Source organism: Xyrauchen texanus, chromosome 24 (assembly GCF_025860055.1).
Source record: "Xyrauchen texanus isolate HMW12.3.18 chromosome 24, RBS_HiC_50CHRs, whole genome shotgun sequence".
Lineage (NCBI taxonomy): Eukaryota > Metazoa > Chordata > Actinopteri > Cypriniformes > Catostomidae > Xyrauchen > Xyrauchen texanus.
The window spans coordinates 1406938-1431937 of NC_068299.1; the positions used below are offsets into that span (position 1 = coordinate 1406938).

Below are 25000 nucleotides of genomic sequence, written 5' to 3' on the forward strand. Positions count from 1 at the left end.
CCTCCGCCAACCGGATTGAGGCACTACGCCACCACGAGGACTTGGAGCGAATTGGGAATTGGGCGTTACAAATTGGGAAGAAAATACTAGTACGGAATGTATCCAAAAGTAGACAAAGTATACTTGACCTTAAGCATTGTGTGTTATTGAGAGTTGACAATGTGCTTCGTCGTTACAGGTGGCCGAAGACATTAGCTGGATTCATTGCGTTCCTGCCGTGCGCGGTATCCAGGTTTAGCTCCGCCCCTCAGGAGAAGAGGGCGTGGCGCAGGTGTGACCGCACAGGCCGATGGGCAGTGGATGACTATAACCAGTGCTCTTACGCAAGTGAGTTTACCCGTGGCCTGCATGAGCTCACACAGGTTAGTAACCTTCTTCATCATCATCATCATCAGTATATGAATATTTTTCCATTGATTCTAATTTGATTACGTCATTCGCAATGCTTCATGGGATTGTAGTTCATTCCCTCATTGAAGATGTTACGTACACAGTCTTGAATGTTTGTCTTTTGTCCTACTTGAAATGTTGATTCACCTCGGAGCTGGTTGGTTTGATTATTACATTTTTGGGGATTTTCTCCCCAATTTCGAACGCCCAATTCCAAATGCGTTCTAAGTCCTTGTGGTGGCATAGTGACTCAATCCGGGTGGTGGAGGGGAACCTCGGTTGCCTTCGTGTCTGAGACCGTCAATCCGTGCATCTTATGACATGGCTTGTTGAGCACGTTACCGTGGAGACGTAGTGCGTGTGGAGGCTTCACGCTTTCTCCGCGTTATCCACGCAACAACTCACCACACGCCCCACCAAGAGCGAGAACCACATTATAGCAACCATGAGGAGGTTACCCCATGTGACTCTACCCTCCCTAGCAACCGGGCAAATTGGTTGCCTAGGAGACCTGACTAGAGTCACTCAGCATGCCCTGGATTCAAACTCGCCCAGTTGCACTATGTTAACATTTGTTTTGGATGATCCGATCACCGACAACTATAACTCTTCTTAGCAGATTTTTGGCCTGGTGGACGATACAACAGGTGAAAAATTCCTATCGACTGGCAATGAAGTAGCAACCCAAGCTGTATCTAGAGACCAGAATATCATCATAAAGACTTAAGGCTGGACTCCTTTGACTTGGGCAAATAAGCAACAACCTAGCAATGCCCTAGTTACCACCCAGAACACCCTAGCAACCAGAAAGCAGCTTGCTAACAAGCACTCAGAACCCCTTAAACATATTGGACACAAAACGACTCAAGCTCAACTCCTTTGCTGATTTTGAGTCAACGTCAAGAAACAAAAAGTCTCACAACAAACAGTCTTCTTGTGTGCGCACTCCTGCGACATGCTGAGACTAGTCCGAGACATTATGATTGAAGTATGACCTCATGAAATCAGAGACTCTCTCCTCGAAATCCAAACACGAGTGGTCAGTAGGAATGACTAGGTAAAATGGTGAAGCGTCTCGCTTGTACACTTGTGATCGGATCACCCAAAACGCATCGTAATACCACTGTACACATGGCCTCAGTCGAGGACGAACTTGTCGCAGAGCACCGGCGGCAAGTCTTGTAGTGTACGCTTGGCTTTGTACTTCAGCACAGGCAAAGAAAACCCATCACATTATAGTTCAGATGTATTATCTCCTGTAATCTTCACAATTTTGATCTCGTTCTCTCTCGCTCAGACACCAGTGAACGTCTCTAATGCTCTGGCTTTGGCGCAGCAGCTCTCGTTTTTCACCAGCAGGGCAGCGCTCTTTGGAGACATGATGGATGTCATATTCGTCACACACCTTGTAGAAAGAATCACACGCCTGGTGGATCATATAAGTGAGGTAATAATCAGATAACGCACCTTCTCCATCTTTAAATCCCTGTAACACAGCCTTGCATGTCTTCTTGCTTTTATTAACAATTACAGGGCCATTTTTAACCATTTAGCATGTGGTTTCACAGGCATGCACGTCTAGAGTGTGTCTTCTTTCAAAAAATGCATGTGTTTGCAGCTATGACTCTGTTTCTGCAGTTCAAGAGTATTCACTCTTGTGTTTCTTTCCTTTATTTGAGGCAGCGGTCTGCTGCTATGCAATTTACAATTTGAGTCTCGGAACACTGTTTTCAGCTATTTTCAGCTCTAAGTGTTACATACTCATGTTCATTGAACACGCTTGGCATTTTAATTGCACCGGCTGACACTAGAAGAGCTGTTGGAGGGTTTAGCTCTGTGCATCAAGAGAAGGCAAGCTTGCTTTGTGTTATTTGTGTTAATTACATAACTGAGGATGTGTAGTCTCTGCTATATGTGACCTGTAGGCTAGAAATATTATCTATGCAAAAAATGCAAACATTTGTAAATTAATTTTGTAGAAAATTTTGATTCAAATCAACTCACAGTGTGTTCAAGCTATGCATTTTCTCAGTATGTTTGTTCCCTGGGAATTGAACCCATGACCTTGGTGTTGCAAGCAATATGCTCTACCAGTTGGGTCAGGGGCTGTTAATGCCAAACGCGTTCCTGCGATAATAAAAAGCTAGAGGCATTGCGACAATTGCACTGATTGAAGTGTTTTTGAAGCTGCAGACCCCAATCTGGATGAGCTCACAGATACTGTAACATCATATATCAGTTTCTGTGAGGACATGTGCATTCCTTCTAGGACTTACTTAACATTCAACAATTACAAACCATGGTTAACCACAAAACTCGGGCAGGTTCGTCAGGCCACAGAGGATGCATACAGAAGTGGGGCTAAAATCTTGTATAATCAGGCAAAAACACACTGACAAAGGAGATTAGAGTGGCTAAAGGAAGCTACACTGAGAAGCTGAAAAACAGGTTTTCAGCTAATGAACCTGCATCAGTGTGGAGAGGCCTGAAAGACATTACACCATCCCCAACACTGTAGGGAACCATCAACTGGCTGATGACCTGAATATGTTTTACTGTAGATTTGAAAAGCCCAGACTCACACCCCACACCCACTCTGACCTTCACTTCACACAAAAATTAACACCTCCTGCAACCCCCTCCTGCTACACAGCCTGCACTCAAGATCTGTGAAGATGATGTATGCCAGGTCTTCCAAAAACAAAAGACAAAGAAAGCACAGGGCCCAGGCAGTGTTTCACCCACTTGTCTAAAATCCTGTGGTGTCCAGCTGGCCCCCATCGTCGCACAGATCTTCAACAGATCACTGGAGCAATGTGATGCTCCCAGCCACTTCAAACACTCCACCATCATCCCTGTTCCAAAGAAACCCAAGATCGCAGGACTTAATGACTACAGACCCATCACTCTGACGTCTGTGGTCACAAAGTCATTTGAGACACTGGTGTTGGCCCACCTGAAGGACATCATTGGACCCTTACTGGATCCCCTTCAATTTGCTTATTGAGCAAACATGTCTGTGGATGATGCAGTCAACATGGGATTGCATCATATCCTGCAACATCTGGATAGACCAGAGACATATGCAAGAATCCTTTTTGTGGACTTCAGTTTGGCTTTCAACACCATCATCCCAACTATTCTTCTGACTAAATTACACCAACTCTCTGTTCCCTTCTCTATCTGTCAGTGGATCACCAGCTTTTTGACAGACAGGCAACAGCTTGTGAGACTGGAGAAATCCACTTCCAGTACCTGTACGATCAGCACTGGTCCCCCAGGGATGTGTGCTCTCCCCACTACTCTTCTCCCTGTACAAAAATGACTGCACCACCAAGGACCCCTCTGTCAAGCTCCTGAAGTTTGTAGGAGATGCTACTGTCATCTGCCTCATCCGAGATGATGATGAGTCTGCATACAGAAGGGAGGTTGAACAGCTGGCTATCTTGTGCAGTCAAAACAACCTTGAGCTGAAAACGGTGGAGATGATTGTGGACTTTAGGAGGAACACCACAATATTGTCCCCCCTCACCATTCTGAACAGCACTGTGGCAGCAGTGGAGTCATTCAGGTTCCTGGGCACTGCCATCTCACAGGACCTGAAGTGGGAGATACACATCGACTCCATTGTGAAAAAGGCCCAGCAGAGGTTGTACTTCCTTCGCCAGCTGAGGAAGTTCAACCTGCCACAGGTGCTGCTGATCCAGTTCTACTCAGCAGTCATTGAATCTGTCCTCTGCACTTCAGTAACTGTCTGGTTTGGTTCAGGTATGAAATCGGACATCAGAAGACTGCAAAGGACAATTCGGACTGCTGAGAGGATTATTGGTTACCCCCTGCCCTCCCTTCAAGAGCTGTACACTTCCAGATTGACGAAAAGGGCTGTAAAAATCACTATGGACTCCACTCACCCAGCCCACTACCTTTTTGAACTGTTGCCTTCTGGCCGGCACTACAGAGCACTGAGCAGCAGAACTGTCAGACACAAGAACAGTTTTTCAATAATGATGTGCAATACACTGCTGAGACTATTTATATTCATCCAACATATCCTACCTCTTCTGCCATTACATTACATGTATATGTGTGTATTTCTATTTTGTTGTATTGTGTGTGCACAGGAAGCTTCTGTCACCAAGGCAAATCCCTTGTATTTGTAAGCATACTTGGTAATAAAGATCATCCTGATTTGGATGTCTGTGTGTGTCTGTATGTGTGTTCTGCATTGTGGATGTTTTATAGTCTTACCCCTTCACCCCTGAACGATACGAACATGGGACTGTTTGATAAACCCACATAGACTCAGCAAATCTCGTCAAATTTTTTGGGTTGTGTTCAGGTGGCAAGTTTAGGAAAAGTCATTGAGCCTTGTACTCACTTTTTTTATGATCAAAAAAACAAAAAGGGGTCAAAAATGACCTGAACAGTGATTGAGGGGAAATGTATTTAATTATAAGTAGTTTATACATTTTTCCAAAATATTAGAATATTTGGTTTAAGTTTGGATAAGTTAAGTCCTTGGTCTCACTGTGTAGTGTGAGCAGGGCTGGACTGGTAATCTGGCATACCCGCATTTTTCCAGTGGGGCGACGCACTTTGGGGCCAATCAGGGGCGGACTGGCCATCGGGAGAACCAAACGGGCCGGTGGGTCGGTCACGAAATGGGCCGAATGGGCCGCAATAATTAAAAAGAGCCACGCTGTTATGCAGAACAGACCACAAAACGCTGCAAAAAACACCCCCCACCCCGCTCAACAACATTTGGCTGAACTTTTGGCCAGTTGCTGTGTAAAATCCTGGGCCGATTTCTCTTCCCAGTCCAGCCCTGCTTCTAAGTTACTGGCAAACGAATGCTACCCTCTTTAAACATGTCCCTTCACACTGTACTAGCGTTTGAGAGCTCAGCTTTAATACCAATAAGCCTTTCAACATTAATGTATTTCAGTCATGGTTCAAAGGTCTTTCACGGGTCACATGAACACTATGAATATAGCTTTATTCTTTCCAGTCATATTTCCTCTGTTAAAAGACAATGAATCATTCAAAGAAATGAAATGAATCCTCCTTATCAGCTACAGAGAATAATCTTAATTGCATCTTTATGTTGAAACTGCTGAATTTCAGTGTCCTTTTATCGTTTTACTGGATACAAGTTCAGTCTTTCATGAATATTTTGTGTAAAGAGATTGACTTCTGTGTTTTTTATTTCTCTACTAATGCAAAGTCAATAAAACTAGAGTTCATCCATAATAGAGTTATTAGCAATTAAACATAATGCAATGGCGTAAAGAACATTTGCCAAAACAACAACTGTACTGGCTCCATAAACCTGATAATTAATCATGCCTTTGTGTTTTCAACAAAGTGGTGCTTCCTTGCAATTTGCATACTAAGTGATATTATAATTAGTGTGTACCATAGTACATCAAAAGCAGTAAACAAATGTTTTGGGATGGTACTACTTTCCTGTGAATTTTAAAAGTGGTGGTGTAGTGGTCTAAGCACATAACTGGTAATCTGGTAATCAGAAGGACACTGGTTCGAACCCCACAGCCACCACCATTGTGTCCTTGAGTAAGACACTTAACTCCAGGTTGCTCCGGGGGGATTGTCCCTGTAATAAGGGCTCTGTAAGTCACTTTGGATAAAAGCGTCTGCCAAATGCATAAATGTAAATGTAACTAAATTAAAATGCAAAAATGACCTTGATTTAATTTGAGTTTTCGATGCACAGTGTCATAAAATGTGAAGTATTTATAATGCACCTGCATTACACAAACAATAATAGTGGGTGCTAACACAAGACTGCCCGGTCAAACCAACAAAAACAAAACTAAATTGTAATGACCAAGTGAAAATAAAATAGAAATAAAAACCGAATAAAGAAATCTAAACTATAATAACCCTGGGAATGCAGCCTTGTTGTTAATTTCTTTAAATATGTTTATTGTTCCTTTTGAGTTGTATGAATAAGAGCCATATCTCTGTGTGTTTGACTATAGTTGGGTGATTACGTGTTTGACATCGCGAGTAACATGATGCAGGTGGAGGAACATGTCCTTTGGATGGCTCAGAACGAAGCTCGTGCATGTACGCGCATCGTCCAGTGTGTGGAACGCATCGCAGATCTCGCACTTAACACAGAAACAACTGTCATCTCTAAGGTAACACTCTAATACAGGGCAGAAAAATAAAAGCATACATTTAAAAAACCTTGAAATGTAATTTTATAGTGTCATTACCGGCTCAAAAGCCATGACATACACCAAAAGGCCAATGAACGTAAAGACTGGCAAAACACTCCTAAAAAGCTTTATCTCAAGCCGGGTAATGCACAAACCACGGTGGTAACAAAGGGATCATCCAAAATTCTACCAAGATCCCGGACGAGCCCCCATTTGTCATAACCAGTTTGAAAGCCATGACAAGGAGGGAGACCACCCATTGGTTAAATGCTCACAAAATAAATTTATTAATAAAAAGAAATAATCTCATAAAATTATTTATAACTATTATTTATTATTTAAAGTTATATCAAATTTTATAACTTTGTTGCCATGACGACGTGATGCAGTAAAACCTAAAACCCAGAATTATAGAAATATATGGCATGGGGGGCGTGGTCATGTGTCGGTCTGCGGGATGAAGAGAGAGTCATACAGCTCGTCACCTGGTTCACAATGATCTTTAACACCTGTCTCTCATTATAGTGATGGCGGAGGGAGACTTATGAGCCACGCCACAGCATCAGAGGGAGAGAGACCCGAGAGCACAGCAGCCAGAGTGTGCTACTGTATATTTCTGTTTAAGTTTAATTATAACGATGGTTACCGTTACCGCATTTCTGACTTTAAACCCTTAAAGATTTGGTGCCATTGACTTCCATTGTAAGTGCCTCACTGGAACACAGATTTTTTTAAAGACAAGAATGGACGAGAGGGGGCCTGAGTGTCTCAGTGAGTATTGACGCTGACTATCACCCCTTGAGTCGTTAGTTTGAATGTCAAACTAGTGACTGCTGAGTGACTCCAGTCAGGTCTCCTTAGCAACCAAATTGGCCCGGTTGCTATGGAGGGTAGAGTCACATGGGGTAACCTCCTCGTGGTGGTGATTAGTGGTTCTCTCAATGGGGCGTGTGGTGAGTTGTGTGTGGATCGTGGAGAGTAGCATGAGTCTCCACATGCTGTGAGTCTCCGCGGTGTCATGCACAACGAGTCACATGATCAGATGCGCGGATTGACATTGGCAACTGAGACTTGTCCTCCGCCATCCGGATTGTGTACATTAAGTAGTGGGAATTGGGCATTCCAAATTGGGAGAAAAGGGGATAAAAAAAAATTATAAAAAAAAAAAACAGATCTGAGGTAGCTTTACATTTTCTCCAAGAACAATGCGTCCTATCACGTTATATTTGGGCTCGTTTTAATCGGGAGCATCTGCTGTTTTTATAGTCTGTTTATGTTTCATGACCTTACGAGGAAAAAAAAGACATTATCCATCCATCCATCCATCCATCTTCAACCACTTATCCGAAGTTGGGTCGCAGGGACAGCTGCTCCAGCAGGGGCCCCAAACTTCCCTATCCCGAGCCACATTAACCAGCTCTGACTGGGGGACCCCGAGGTGTTCCCAGGCCAGTGTGGAGATGTAATCTCTCCACCTAATCCTGGGTCTTCCCGAGGCCTCCTCCCAGCTGGACGTGCCTGAAACACCTCCCTAGGGAGGCGCCCCGGGGGCATCCTTACCAGATGCCCAAACCACCCCAACTGACTCCTTTTGACGCAAAGGGGCAGCGGCTCTACTCCGAGCTCCTCACGGATGACTGAGCTCCTCACCCTATCTCTAAGGGAGAAGCCCGCCACCCTTCTGAGGAATCCCATTTCGGCCGCTTGTACTCGTGACCTAGTTCTTTTAGTCATGACCCAGCCTTCATGACCATAGGTGAGGGTAGGAACGAAAATTGACCGGTAGATCGAGAGCTTTGCCTTCCGGCTCAACTCTCTTTTCGTGACAACGGTGCGATAGAGCGAGTGCAATACCGCCCCCGCTGCCCCGATTCTCCAGCCAACCTCCCGCTCCATTGTCCCCTCACTCGTGAACAAGACCCCGAGGTACTTGAACTCCTTCACTTGGGGCAATACCTCCTTCACTACCTGGAGTACGCACTCCATCGGTTTCCTGCTGACATAAAAACATTTTAAATTTACAGTATGTCACAAGCAATTTTAATAGTAATCTAACAAAATTTTTACACATTTATTTCTTGTTTAAAGCATAAAGTTTACAAAATTAGTCCAATTTCTCTGAAAACAAGACTTAATATGTCATGCAATTTTGATTGTCAAGGAAATACATCTTGTTTAAAAATATTTTGATATTTTTTACTGGAAAACAAGACAAAAATACTAGTTGAGAAAATGATCTTCTGCACTGTTTACAAATTATGATTATAATTTTGTTATTTGTATTTTTATATGGATTGTAATTGTTAATATCAGTGCTGAGCAAATATTGCAAGAGGATTGCATGCCTCTTTTGATAAATAACTCTTATTTTGTGAAATACCATTTAATTTCTTGATACCTTTGGGTCGGTGGGCTTCTAAAGCTTTAGAGCATCTGTTGATTTTTACTTCCGGAACCAGAATGACAGAAGCATTTGGCTCGACCTGTCTGCATGTTATTCTGATAATGTAGGCTACAGACTCAAATCCTTAATGGAGTCTTTGTTTAGTCTTTTTATATTTGTATAATCAGTCCTTGAGACTCACACAGCAGCACCCTCGTACAATGAATTATGTTTATTTTCCAACAAGCAATTAGTGTGAGAAAAGTAGGTCAAAATCATGTCCATCTCTCTCTCTCTCTCTCTCTCTCTCTGTTGCTGCAGGTCTCTCCTAACATCGCTCTGGAGGCGTTTATAATCAGACGGGCCGGTGTAACGGGTTTATTGTGTACCGTGGTGCAGCGTCCCCCTGTGACGGATGCTGGACAAAGCGAGAACCATAGTGGTACCAAGTCAGAGCAGAAAACCCTCCTAAAGTTCAGATGTCACACTGTGAATGTCTCGGGGTCACCCATGGGTCAGCTCAGCCAGGTAAGGGTCATTAAACTCTGGATACTCAAACCATCCAATGTGTCCAAAATCATTGTGCCACATCTCTTGATAAGTGACTCTTTGATAAGTTTGGTGAAAAGTGGCAAGATATGAAAGCATTGCTATGTTTATCACTGTCAATCATTGCAATTCTGGGAGTGCCTCCGGATAAGCTGTGCACACACACTGAGCGATAATTTAGCACATTCACTCCTGAATTTAAAAGCATTGTCACTCCTAAACCTTTGCATTGTGCCTTGAGGCCGGTTTATACTTCTGCGTCGATCCTACGGCGTAGCCTCAAGTGTTTGGATTTATAGTTTGGGGTTTGCATCGTTCTGCGTGTACACAGCCAAACAAAATAAATAAATTTTTTAAAAAAGGCGAGGGAAAGGCCAACACGGAGCTCTGGTTCTCTGATGTGCCATCGTGTGGTCCTCGATCACTCCTCCACCCTCTCAGGTGGACGACAGCCGCTCCTCCCCAGGCAGACCAGAGTCAAACCTTTGACCCCCAGTGGACAGAACGCCTCTCCGTATTTCTGGCTGCACGTGGGGACACTCCTCTGCCCCTGGTAGCAGTCCAACCGCTCCAGGTGGTCAGGGAGTCGCTTCCCTCCTCCCCTTGTCTTCCCTCAACCCCTCCGTGTTTATGCCGGATGGCAGGGCACTCCTCCACCCCTGGCATTGGCTCCATCGCTCCAGGCGGTCAGTGAGTACAGTCCCCACTCACCTCGTAAACGGCGGCCATTCCACGCGTCCAGGCGGTCGGGCAACTCCGTCCCCCTGGCAGAGGCACTCCCCTGGGTGGAACGGCAGAGGACTCTACGATGGGCATCCCTCCTCCCTCTCGGGTTTCAGCACCAATATAAAGGGGTTATAAGGGAAAGGAAAGAACCAGCTTGACAATATAAATAATAGTTTAATGATAAACTTAAACAAAAACACACAAACTCAAAGTTCTTTCTCTCTCTTGAACTGCTGTCTCCAGACGCCTTTATCCCTCACTCGCCTCATCAGGCTGATTGGGGTCCGGGCATGCATCATAATTAGCACAGGTTCCCCTGTTCATTCTATTTGACCTTTTGAACTTTTTATCCTTGTAAGGTCATGAAACATAAACAGACTATAAAAACAGCAGATGCTCCCAATTAAAACGAGCCCAAATACAACGTGATAGGATGCATAGATCTTAAAAGAATCTTGGAGAACATGTAAAGCTACCTCAGATCTTTTTTTATCCCCTTTTCTCCCAATTTGGAACGCCCAATTCCCACTACTTAGTAGGTCCTCGTGGTGGCGCGGTTACCCGCCTCAATCCGGATGGCGGAGGACAAGTCTCAGTTGCCTCCGCTTCTGAGACCGTCAATCCGCGCATCTGATCATGTGACTCGTTGTGCATGACACCGCGGAGACTCACAGCATGTGGAGACTCATGCTACTCTCCACGATCCACACACAACTCACCACACGCCCCATTGAGAGAACCACTAATCACCACCACGAGGAGGTTACCCCATGTGACTCTACCCTCCCTAGCAACCTGGCCAATTTGGTTGCTAAGGAGACTCACAGCATGTGGAGGCTCATGCTACTCTCCACGATCCACACACAACTCACCACACGCCCCATTGAGAGCGAGAACCACTAATCACCACCATGAGGAGGTTACCCCATGTGACTCTACCCTCCCTAGCAACCATGCCAATTTGGTTGCTAAGGAGACCTGTCTGGAAGATCTTAACATCCTTATAACAGGAAAAGAAAATACTTAAGAAGCAGAATGGCATGAGATATTAGGTCATGTTTTCAGAGAAATCTGAATATCAATACATGCACTTATTGGACTGTGGAGGAAGTTTTGACATTTGAAAATCGCAGTTTTCAATCTCAAATGTTCAAAGAAAAATCTATAAGCTTTGAATCAATTATAAAGTGTGTCTATTATGGATGCCAAACAGATAATGTGTCTGTGTACTGTACAGACTCAAATCTCTCTCTTGCCTTCTCTTATTCCATCCGTCTCTCTAGCGCAGTGGAGATGAAGTACTGTCAGTGTTTTTAGCATTCAGACACATGCTCTGCTTGTTTCAGTGAGCGCACGCAGGTGAGTAAGAGTCAGAAAGCTGCCGCATACATTTTTAATGCATCTCTGCAGATGGGAATGACCCAAACACAGACATGACAAACAGTGGAGAAGATAAACACCGTCTGAAACCAGGCAAATGCAAATCTCACAGTTAGACGTGCTCTCTCTCTCTCTCTCTCTCTCTCTCTCTCTCTCTCTCTCTCTCTCTCTCTCTCTCTTTACACACATTGACATTTATCCATATTGAGTAAGCACATTTACACTCGTTGGGTATCAGCATACCAAAGCTCATGTAATTAACCCCTCGGTCATCGCTGTGCCAGGATCTCCAGTTAGACATAATACAATTTCCACCCATTTTAGAAGACTCTATAGGTCATTCAGCTAATGAACAGCTTGTACTTCCATCAATAAAGAGTTCAGAGTCTTTGTATCTCTGAAATGAATGCTAAACACACATGCAGTCTGCCTTCATTATAATTCTGCATCAAACTCTCCAAAAACATACTGCAACTATGTGTCACGTCTACGCAGATCACAACAGCTGTGCTTGGATCACTTTTTAACCAGAAATGCTCCACCAAAATTATTAAAAAGATCTGAGGAGGGGCCTGGGTAGCTCAGCGAGTATTGAAACTGACTATCACAAGTAACCTAAGCAACCAAATTGGGCCTGTTGCTAGGGAGGGTAGAGTCACATGGGGTAACCTCCTCGTGGTGGTGATTAGTGGTTCTCGCTCTCAATGGGGCGTGTGGTGAGTTGTGTGTGGATCGTGGAGAGTAGCATGAGTCTCCACATGCTGTGAGTCTCCTTAGCAACCAAATTGGCCCGGTTGCTAGGGAGGGTAGAGTCACATGGCGTAACCTCCTCGTGGTGGTGATTAGTGGTTCTCTCAATGTGGCGTGTGGTGAGTTGTGTGTGGATCGTGGAGAGTAGCATGAGCCCCCACATGCTGTGAGTCGCCTTAGCAACCAAATTGGCCCGGTTGCTAGGGAGGGTAGAGTCACATGGGGAACCTCCTCGTGGTTTCGATTAGTGGTACTCGCTCTCAGTGGTGGCGATGAGTGGTTCTCGCTCTCAATGGGGCCTGTGGTGAGTTGTGTTTGGATCGTGGAGAGTAGCGTGAGCCCCCACATGCTGTGAGTCTCCTTAGCAACCAAATTGGCCCGGTTGCTAGGGAGAGTAGAGTCACATGGGGTAACCTCCTCGTGGTGGTGATTAGTGGTTCTCTCAATGGGGCGTGTGGTGAGTTGTGTGTGGATGGTGTAGAGTAGCGTGAGCCCCCACATGCTGTGAGTCTCCTTAGCAACCAAATTTGCCCGGTTGCTAGGGAGGGTAGAGTAACATGGGGTAACCTCCTTATGGTGGCGATTAGTGGTTCTTGCTCTCAATGGGGCATGTGGTGAGTTGTGTTTGGATCCGTGGAGAGTAGGATGAGCCTCCACATGCTGTGAGTCTCCTTAGCAACCAAATTGGCCCGGTTGCTAGGGAGGGTAGAGTCACATGGGGTAACCTCCTCGTGGTGGTGATTAGTGGTTCTCGCTCTCAATGGGGCGTGTGGTGAGTTGTGTGTGGATCATGGAGAGTAGCATGAGTCTCCACATGCTGTGAGTCTCCGCGGTGTCATGCACAACGAGTCACGTGATCAGATGCGCGGATTGACGGTCTCAGAAGTGGAGGCAACTGAGACTCGTCCTCCACCACCCGGATTGAGGCGGGTAACCATGCCACCACGAGGAGCTACTAAGTAATGGGAATTGGGTGTTCCAAATTGGGGAGAAATGTGGTCATAATCTCTGAAAAACAAGACTTAATATCTCATGCCATTTTGACTGTCAAGTAAATATATCTTGTTTTACATTTACATTTATTCATCTGGTAGATGCTTTCATCTGAAAGAGGAACAATACAACATAAACAATTCACCTTAAGGAGACAACGTGCTGCATTACAAAGTTTCAATTGCATCACAAAAATACAAAACAGAGATTAGTATTAGAATTATACTTATATATATATATATATATTTTTTTTTTTATTATTATTATTGTTTTAAAAATATGTAGATAATTAGAAGGTAATATTTTTTTTTCTGTGTTGTTACTGCTGTTATTGCACTGCAAAAAACAATTATAATAATAATTATAAAATAAATAAGACATTTATGATGTTTTATGTTTGTCTTGTTTTCCAGTAAAAATATCTAAACATCCTTAAAATAAGCAAAATGACTTGAGAAGCAAAATAACCCGATTTTTTTGTCTTGATTTCAGATAAATCGTGTTTTTGCTTAAAACAAGAACAAATTATTTGACAACGGGGTGAGAAAAATAAACTTGTTTTCCATTTAAAATAAGGTTGATGTGGTTTTTTCTAACTCCGTTGGCAAATATTAATATCATTTATTTTTTATATATTTTTTATTTTTATTTTTTATTTTAAGCATAAACGTTACAACATTTTGTTAGTTTTCTCTGATAACCAAGAAAATATCTTATATATTTTGCTTCTTAGGGGGCTCTGGGTATCTCAGCGAGTATTGTCGCTGGCTGTCACACCTGGAGTCGTGAGTTTGAATCCAGGGGGTGGTGAGTGACTCCAGTCAGGTCTCCTAAGCAACCAAATTGGCCCAGTTGCTAGGGAGGGTAGAGTCACATGGGGTAACCTCCTCGTGGTCGCTATAATGTGGTTCTTGCTCTCGGTGGGGCGTGTGGTGAGTTGTGAGTGGATGCCGTGGAGAATAGCGTGAAGCCTCCACACACGCTACGTCTCCATGGTAATGTGCTCAACAAGTCACGTGATAAGATGCGCGGATTGACGGTCTCAGACGTGGAGGCAACTGAGATTCGTCCTCCACCACCCGATTGAGGCGTATATAATAATATGTTAATATTTAGATGTTTTTACTGGAAAAACACTCACATTATTTTTCGCACTGTATATTTTAGGCACTTTACTTTGCGTTGTGCCACTACAAGTACATTTCTTTTAATCAGAAAAGTCAAATGGAGACATTTAATACATGTCAAACAACGTTTCTAATTGACTAAATTAGTGTGTTTCAGCTTTAAGACTGAGATGAGGGAGTAGCTACATGTTTAAACTGTAATCTGCATGGTGAATGTGTACATACTGTAAGCAATCTGGGATTCAAATGAAAGCAGATACATTATACAGTAGACGCCATATGGACAACATAATGTGTACGTGTGTGTTTGAGTATTAATGTTCTGCAGGGGTTTGCTCGTCCCCGTCCAGCTGGTATTCGTGTTTGTTTGACGAGCTTTTGCGTCCCGTGAGAGAGCGGTCAGTCTCAGTAGATTAAAATCTCTGGCCATATTTGGACATTTTTAGTGACCAGTGGCAGGACAGATGGTGTCAACCGGACAGTTGAGATTACGGAAGACCTCGGCATGAATTAGGAAGATTCAGGGAAAACCTCTAAAACATCCAGAAATTCCAAACACACTGAGATGAGCATGTCAAACACAGCGCACGCAGCCCTCGCTGTTTAATCCAGCTCTAATCATTAAAAGTCAGTATTGTTCTTTGTAGATTCAAAAGAATCGGCTCAAAAGAGTCGTTTGCTCTGCACTGGTAACACTGTATATTTTTCTTTGTAGATTCAAAAGAATCGGCTCAAAAGAGTCGTTTGCTCTGCACTGGTAACACTGTATATTTTTCTTTGTAGATTCAAAAGAATCGGCTCAAAAGAGTCATTTGCTCTGCACTGGTAACATTGTATATTTTTCTTTGTAGATTCAAAAGAATCGGCTCAAAAGAGTCGTTTGCTCTGCACTGGTTACACTGTATATTGTTCTTTGTAGATTCAAAAGAATCAGCTCAAAAGAGTCATTTGTTCAGCACTGGTAACACTGTATATTGTTCTTTGTAGATTCAAAAGAATCAGCTCAAAAGAGTCATTTGTTCAGCACTGGTAACACTGTATATTGTTCTTTGTAGATTCAAAAGAATCAGCTCAAAAGAGTCATTTGCTCTGCACTTGTAACACTGTATATTGTTCTTTGTAGATTCAAAAGAATCAGCTCAAAAGAATCGGCTCAAAAGAGTCATTTGCTCTGCACTGGTAACACTGTATATTTTTCTTTGTAGATTCAAAAGAATCGGCTCAAAAGAGTCATTTGTTTGGGAGTGGGTTTACAACTCATCGTGCTGTGAATTTTGTCCTGTAGATTCAAAAGAACCGGCTCATAAAGTGTTCTGTGTCGGGATCCGGACACACATGCTCCATATTCTGTCTGTTATTGACATGGGTGCATTGCGCTTATGTCATCTTTGAGGCATGTCTGTCTCTCGCGAACACGGATGCGCCTCGCGTTGGGCTCACACTGCGCTGAGCACCCGGGTCATGAGCTGTCTTGTTTTACATGTCCGGAGCATGGTGTCTGGATCCTGACTTCCCTGCCTGGTTTAGCTTCGGTCTGTGTCGGGATCCGGACACTCATGCTCCAGGTTCTGTGTCTGTCTCTCACGACCGCGGACACGCGTTGCACTCACATTGCGCTGCTTGCCCTCGGTCACTTCGGTCTGAGATTTCGGGTTTGTATGTGGCCGAACTCTCGCACAGGTGTACACTCAGGTTTTATTTAGCGTGAGAATGTGTGGCATCGCTTTGTTTGCCGTTGTTACGCATTCTCTCGTCTTGTTTGTCAGTTGGCATGAGCGTATATTGCCTTATTGTCTTGGCGATGTGCGCTCATGCCATTCGGGTGTTTTGTTGTCTTGTGAGAGCGCGCGGCTTTGTTTTGTTTCTGCATTGCCGCGTGTCTCTCTCTCTTAACTCATACCCTGACTCCTTGCAGTACTGCCAGTTACTGATCCAATAAATCTCAGCAGTTGTAAATGACGATGAAGTTGATAGATAACAAGTTTACAAGCTCCTCGATGCTCCTCCATCCCCAGGCAAGTTTGCCCTTTCCCCAAACCAGCAAAAGATAATTTATTCATTAGCTTTATAATTTGCTGATCATCATTAATCAGGTGGTGCTGTCCATGTGGAACAGTGTTCAGATGAAACGTCCACATCCAGATAGAGTTCTTGAACTTCAGATCTTTTAGCGGTTCTGTTTCCTCTGAATGTGGACCTGTGGAGGCGTCGAAAATGTCTCTTCGTATCTTTGATTAACCCTTGAGGTCCTTCGAGGACAAAAATGTCATAATAATATTATATATTAATATTGTTTTCCACTTTCACTGACGTTCCACCAACCAACATCAGCCCTGATCATAACTACCAAATATTCATTCATTTTCATGATTTTAACCCTTTAAATGCCAGTTTGTTTATATAATGCCACTGTTGTTTTTTTACACACTCTCACACTCACACTCACACAAACTCACACATGCACTCACACACACACAAACTCACACATGCACTCACACACACACACAAACTCACACACACACACACACACACACACACAAACTCACACATGCACTCACACACACACAAACTCACACACACACACAAACTCACACACACACACACACACACACACACACAAACTCACACACACACACACACAAACTCACACATGCACTCACACACGCACAAACTCACACACACACACAAACTCACACACACACACAAACTCACACATGCACTCACACACGCACAAACTCACACATAGTCTCACACACACACACACAAACTCACACATGCACTCACACATACACTCACACACACACACACACACACACACTCACACAAACTCACACATGCACTCACACACACACGCATGCACTCACACACACACACACACATGCACTCACACACACACACAAACTCACATGCACTCACACACACACACATGCACTCACACACACACACACACACACAAACTCACACATGCATTCACACATGCACTCACACACACACACACACACACACACTCACACAAACTCACACATGCACTCACACACACACACAAACTCACACATGCACTCACACACACACACACACACACACACACACACACACTCACACATGCACTCACACACACACACACTCACACAAACTCACACATGCACTCACACACGCACTCACTCACACACACACACACACACACACACACACACTCACACACACACTCACACAAACTCACACATGCACTCACACACACACACACTCACACAAACTCACACATGCACTCACACACACAAACACACTCACACAAACTCACACATGCACTCACACACACACACACACACACACACACACACTCACACAAACTCACACATGCACTCACACATGCACTCACACACACACACACACACACACACACACACTCACACAAACTCACACATGCACTCACACACACACTCACTCACACACACACACACACACACACACACACTCACACACACACTCACACAAACTCACACATGCACTCACACACACAAACACACTCACACAAACTCACACATGCACTCACACACACACACACACACACACACACACACACACTCACACAAACTCACACATGCACTCACACACACACACAAACTCACACACACACACAAACTCACACATGCGCTCACACACATACACACATGCGCTCACACACACACGCACTCACACACACATGCTCTCACACACACACGCACTCACACACACACACACAAACTCCCACATGCACTCACACACACACAAACTCACACATGCACTCACACACACACACACACACACACACACACACACACACACACACACACACACACAAAATCACACAAACACACACACACACACTTGTATCTGCATCATGTATTCAGTTGTCCTGCAGGTCTCTATAATCCAGTAAACAGTGAATAGGGGAAAAGCTTGTATTTGCTCCATAGGATAAATATGAGCAATGGCGCCATCTGGTGGAAAATAATACAAATGTAAATGTTGAAGTCTGGGCTCCAGAATGAAAGCAGAATATCACAGAATTCATGATTTTATTCTTTAATGGCACTGGGATCAAATATGGCAGTTTTAATGTGTTTCAATGGGGACATGTTTGTCCTGAAGGTTCCCGAGTGAAACTATTTAATGCACACAGTGTTATATATGTATTATAGATGTATTATAGATGTATTATAGATGTATTATAGATGTATTATAGAGGTGTTATAGATGTGTTATAGATGTATTATAGATGTATTATAGGAGCTGAGGTGAAAATATCAAGATTCTCCCAAAAATACACACTTTTGGCAAAAAAAACCCGAAGGTCGCACAAGGGAAGGTTAGAATAAAGCATTTGTTGTACATGTTGAATTTATCTCTAATTAATTACCTTTTGCATTAAGGAGCAATATTTTCCCCCCAGATTAGATTTTTAGGGATATTTTTATATCTTTATAAGCGGTTTTCTTCTTCTAACCATTAAAAACAATTATTTGTTTATGTGAAATACTTAAATTTAATGGATTTATGAACTCAAATGCTCAAGATTGAGTTTTTGCTCTACAAATGTTATACAAATTATTAATTTGTTCATATTTTATGGAATAATTTGTATAACTAGGACTAGAATATTAAGAACTACATCAGATTATGGGTTAGTTGGTAGAGTGCATAAATGCAAGAGAGTAAATGCATTTCAGACCGTGATAACATTCAGATGCAATTTATGTTCACTCTTACAACCACTTTATCTTTTAAACTGGTTTCAAAATCCAGCCTGATCTCACAAAGAAATCGGAAAGAGTAGACCGACTTTTCGTTCGTCAAAATCGGTATACGTTGACCGAAATTTTGAAACATTGCCCCCAGTGGCCAAAGCGGTAACTGTTGGTGTTGCATTGATCAAAATCCATTATTTTGTAGAGGGGGTTAAAATGACCATTTTCGCTAGGGAAAAACTATTTTAAATGTAAAAAAAAAAAAATAACCACCTAAAATAAGTGATGATGCGTAATGGTTAAAAAACTAAATCCATACTGTGACGAGCACAGACATGGAGGCTGTAAGAGTCAAAACTGAGTAAATCCCAGTAATAACAAGAAAAAATGATGATTTTTGTGCAATGCAAGTGAATGGGCGCCAAAACTTTGAAGCAGTAATAAGGATATAAAGGCAGCATAAAAGTAATCCATATGACTCCAGTGTTTAAATGCAAGTCTTTAGAAGTGATATGATAGGTGTGGGTGAGAAACAGATCAATATTTAAGTCTATTTTTGCTAGAGATTCTTCTCCCTGCCAGTAGGTGGCGATATGCATGAAAAAGAATGCGAAAGTGAAAGTTAAAGTGGAGATTGACTAGGCAGGGAGAAGAATTTCTAGACTTATAATTGTTCTGTTTCTCACCTACACCTGTTATGTCACTTCTGTAGACATGGATTACTTTTATGCTGCCTTTATGTGCTTTTCGGAGCTTCAAAATGTTGGCACCCATTCACTTGCATTGTATGGACCTACAGAGCTGAGATATTCCTCTGAAAATCTTCATTTGTGTTCTGCTGAGGAAAGTAAGTCACACACATCTGGGATGACATGAGGGTGAGTAAATGATGAGAGAAGTTTCATTTGTGGGTGCGCTGTCCCTTTAATCATCATTTATGTTTGTCTTTCACCAAGGAAAACATGGAAGTTGGACATGGAATGACCGTGGTGCTTAAACTAGCTTCTAGTTTTCCACCTGGATAATACACAAAGTATCTTACCTGTTCTTTGAATGAAAATGTCGAGAGAAGAGTCTGCCAAATGAATAAATGTAAAGAGAAGGTCGCTGTGAAGAGTTTTGCACGTGTCAAGGTTAAAGGAAATATTGTGATTCTAGTGTGCGGCTGACTGCTTCCCTTGTCCTCGTGTGTCTGTGTCTGTCCGTGTTAGCTGGAAGAACACTTTAATGAATCCGTCAATGTTCAGATGGAAACGTTTGTGAGGCCCTCTTGTATCAATCAGATGCTCTCTCTCTCTCTCCGGGGAAATCGATCGGTAAAGCCTGCTTTACAAGCCTGGGGTCGCCAACACATATCAGCACCTTGTTTGTGCTCAGGGCTGGACTGGAAAGAGAAATTGGCCTGGGATTTTCCATGACAACTGGCCCAAAAGATGTTGAGCGGGGGGTGTTCGCTGTCCTTTTCTGCATAACGTGGCGGCTCGTTTTAGCTTATCACAGCCCATTTGGCACACGGCCCGCTCAGTTCTCCCGATGGCCAGTCCACCCCTGATCGGCCCCAATGTGCGTCGGCCCACCGGGAAAATGCCCGGTATCCCAGATTACCAGTCCAGCCCTGGTTGTGCTTGCTTGTTTTGATTATTGGGGGTAATCCCCACACTTAGAGGATGTTCACCCAGATTTTTTACTTCGTAGCAAATAAACAAATCACAGATATGACACAATGACTACATATATATATATGACACAGATATGAAGATGACTACCTGACGAAAACAATCAAATTTCCCCAGTCAATTATGATATGGGGTTGCATGTCAGGTATATGGTCTGCACTTATATAGCGCCTTTTTAACCTTAGCGGTATTCAAAGCGCTTTGCACTGTGACCCAATCACCCATTCACACACACACACACACACACACACACACACACACACACGTAGTGTTTCCATGTTTTATGGGGACTTTCCATAGACATAATGGTTTTTATACTGTACAAACTTTATATTCTATCCCCTAAACCTAACCCTACCCCTAAACCTAACCCTCACAGAAAACATTCTGCATTTTTACATTTTCAAAAAACATAATTTAGTATGATTTATAAGCTGTTTTCCTCATGGGGACCGACAAAATGTCCCCACAAGGTCAAAAATTTCGGGTTTTACTATCCTTATGGGGACATTTGGTCCCCACAAAGTGATAACACTCACACACACTGACACACACACACACACACACACACACACACACACACACACACACACACACACACACACACACACACACACACACACACACACCAATGATGGCCATGCAAGGCCCTAGCCTGCCAACTTGGGGTTCAGTGTCTTGCCCAAGTGTCTTGACACTTCGGCATGTGGACTCATGTGGGTTGGGAATCGAACCGCCAACCCTGCAATTAGTGGCCGAGCCGCTCTACCACCTGAGCCACAGCCGCCCCAAGAGGGTAGAGGGCAATCATTACCTCAACAGTCAATGCACAGGTGTACATTGTCATTTTGGACACTTTTCTCATTCCATCGATAGAAAAAAGGTTTGGGATTGTAGAGAGGAGGAGGGTCGGGCCGGGCCGGGCTGGAATGATGTTCGCCCGGTCCCCAATTGGCCTGACGGGGCACGCGAGAGATAAAGGTGGCCGGTGATGACAGTTCGAGAGAGAGAGAGAATTACGGGCAGCTGCCCTGACAGTTCTCGTCTCCTCCTTGCCCATCCAAACCCTTACACTGGTGCCGAAACCCGGGAAGGACCAGGGATGCCCATCGCAGATCCGCCGGGTAACGGAGTAGCCCGACTGCCCGGATGCGGTGCTGGTTGGGACTGGACTCCCCGACCGCCTTGAGCGATGGAGATGCTGCCAGGGGTGGAGGAGTGCCCTGCCGTCCCCCAGAAATGCAGAGGGGTCGAGAGACCGCCGTCTGCGAGGGGAGGAGGGAAGCGACTCCCGACCGCCTGGAGCGGTAGGGCCGCTGCCAGGGGAGGAGGAGTGTCCCCACGTGCTGACAGAAAAGCGAAGGGGCCTTCTGTCCGCTGGGGGTCAGAGGTTTGACTCCGGTTCGCCCGGGGAGGAGCGGCTGTCGTCCACCTTAGTGTGTCGGGTGCCACGCGACGGCGCATCAGAGAACCGGTGAATGAGCTGCTTCTCTCTCTCTCTGTCGCAACATGTTCGCCTTTCCCTCGCTTTTAGTTTTTTCCCTCCTGTCTCCTCGCAGGCGCAAGGCACGCCCCTCACCAGGGAAAAAGGGGGGTGGGGGTGCACGTCATGCCGGGGGCTCCCCGTCCTGAGGCAATGCCGGGAGGAGTGTAGAGTGGAGAAGGGCGTGGCCAGGCTGGAATGATGCACGCCCGGTCCCCAATCAGCCTGATGGGTGCGCGAGGGATAAAGGTGGCCGGTGACGACAGTTACATTCCATCTAGCTCAGACAGAGATGCATGTTGTGATGTGAGCTGGTGAAACAGGATGAAGGACACAGGAAGGTTGTAGAGATAAGGAGGAAACACGTTCTGCAGCAATTACCTCCACGCTGATGAAAAGCTCTTTAAACGTGCGCCGCTGCAGGACGACTCATGGGGACGACTGCACTGGTGCACCTGTACACTCACGTGTGTGGAGGAATCATGAGCATGAACACAGAGAAATATTCACTTGGCAGTAGAGCCGAGAGATATCTGACAAAGCTTCATAAACTGCATTGATGTCATTGATGTCAAGCATAATGCATAAAGCACAACTGTGTGTTCCAGTGAGACACTTCCAATGCAAGTCAATGGGGTTTAATCTGTAAATCTTAAAATGCTGTTTCAACAGTACAGACACAAGATATAAACAATATGTGTGTTAACATGATTTTACTGTCATTAAATCACTCACTGACCACATCTGTGGAAATTTACAGCCAATTTTACACCTTTGTTGCCATGACGATGTAATGTCAACAAACCCGAAAACCCAAATTTTTAAGGCTATTTCTTATTTCATAACACAATTCTATCAAATTTAATTGAGTAATCTTTACAAAATAAAATGAAAAAAAAAAAAAATTATTGGAGGTCTGGGTATGTCAGCGAGTATTGATGCTGACCATCACCCTAGGAGTCGTGAGTTTGAATCCAGGGCGTGTGCTGAGTGACTCCAGCCAGGTCTCCTAAGCAACCAAATTGTCCCGGTTGCTAGGGAGGGTAGAGTCACATGGGGTAACCTCCTCGTGGTGGTGATTAGTGGTTCTCGCTCTCAATGGGGCGTGTGGTGAGTTGTGTGTGAATCGTGGAGAGTAGCATGAGCCTCCACATGCTGTGAGTCTCCTTAGCAACCAAACTGGCCCGGTTGCTAGGGAGGGTAGAGTCACATGGGGTAACCTCCTCGTGGTGGTGATTAGTGGTTCTCTCAATGGGGCGTGTGGTGAGTTGTGTGTGGATCGTGGAGAGTAGCATGAGTCTCCACATGCTGTGAGTCTCCTTAGCAACCAAATTGGCCCGGTTGCTAGGGAGGGTAGAGTCACATGGGGTAACCTCCTCGTGGTGGTGATTAGTGGTTCTCGCTCTCAATGGGGCGTGTGGTGAGTTGTGAGTGGATCGTGGAGAGTAGCATGAGCCTCCACATGCTTTGAGTCTCCGTGTCATGCACAACGAGTCACGTGATAAGAGTCGCGGATTGACGGTCTCAGAAGCGGAGGCAACTGAGACTCGTCCTCCGCCACCCAGATTGAGGCGAGTAACCGCGCCACCATGAGGACCTACTAAGTAGTGGGAATTGGGTGTTCCAAATTGGGGAGAAAAAGAGGATATATATAATATATATATATATATATATATATATATATATATATATATATATATATATATATATGTATTATTTAAAATTGTATTAATTTCATTTTGTTTTATGGAATTTTGTTATGAAATTGAAATGCATAAATCTTAAGAATAATCTAAAATATTTTTTGGTGTATTATGCGCATATATGATATTTTATTTTGTTATAATTCATTTTTCATACTTTTTATCACATTTCAGCTTTTTAAAAATGTACAAGTTCCAAATTCAATAAATTTACAGTATATGATGTTAAGAAATTACATTTATAAAAATTATACAAACTGTCACTGTTTGAAATTTCATGTCAGCTACATATTTAAATTAGGGCTGTCAATCGATTAATATTTTTAATCGAATTAATCACATGGTGTTCAGATTAATTAATCGCGATTAATCGCATATACAAATATTTGCTGAGAAAGCCCCTCATATAATAATAATTCAATATATAATGATGAAATAATTAACATAGTTATCTTTAAATATTTAAAAATTATATATATTTCTGTAAGTCTGAAGAATGCATCGCTTCTTCAGACTTCACTGTGAGTCTGTGTATCGTAGCAACGGGCATAAGACTGTGCTGTTATGAATCCAGTGGGAATAGATCTCGTGTATTGTTTATATATTTCGTGTGTGTATGTCTCTATGTGATAGAATTATTATTTGATGCAAATAATTCTTGACGGCTCAGCCAAACTTTATCAGATGGCGGCTCAATTTAGCTTACGAAATTATTGGCTGGCGGTGGCTGAAATTCTAAATGTCGCAAATGGCGCGGCTGGCTTCGGGGTCTAGTGTGAGCGTGTGTGAGTGTGTGTGTGTGTGTGTGTGTGTGTGTGTGTGTGTGTGTGTGTGTGTGTGTGTGTGTGTGTGTGTGTGTGTGTGTGTGTGTGTGTGTGTGTGTGTGTGTGTGTGTGTGTGTGTGAGAGTGTGTGTGTGTGTCTGTGTGTGT

At 43.8% G+C, this 25000-nt stretch overlaps 1 protein-coding gene across 1 annotated transcript in view; it reads left to right on the forward strand.

Moving 5' to 3' along the window:
- Positions 1 to 25000, forward strand: part of LOC127617571 (adhesion G protein-coupled receptor A3-like) — a 126495-nt gene that overhangs the window by 41701 nt on the left and 59794 nt on the right. The window contains 4 exon segments of the mRNA XM_052089545.1: positions 179 to 362; positions 1688 to 1837; positions 6393 to 6554; positions 9280 to 9486. Of these exon segments, the coding sequence (XP_051945505.1) occupies positions 179 to 362; positions 1688 to 1837; positions 6393 to 6554; positions 9280 to 9486 (703 nt within the window).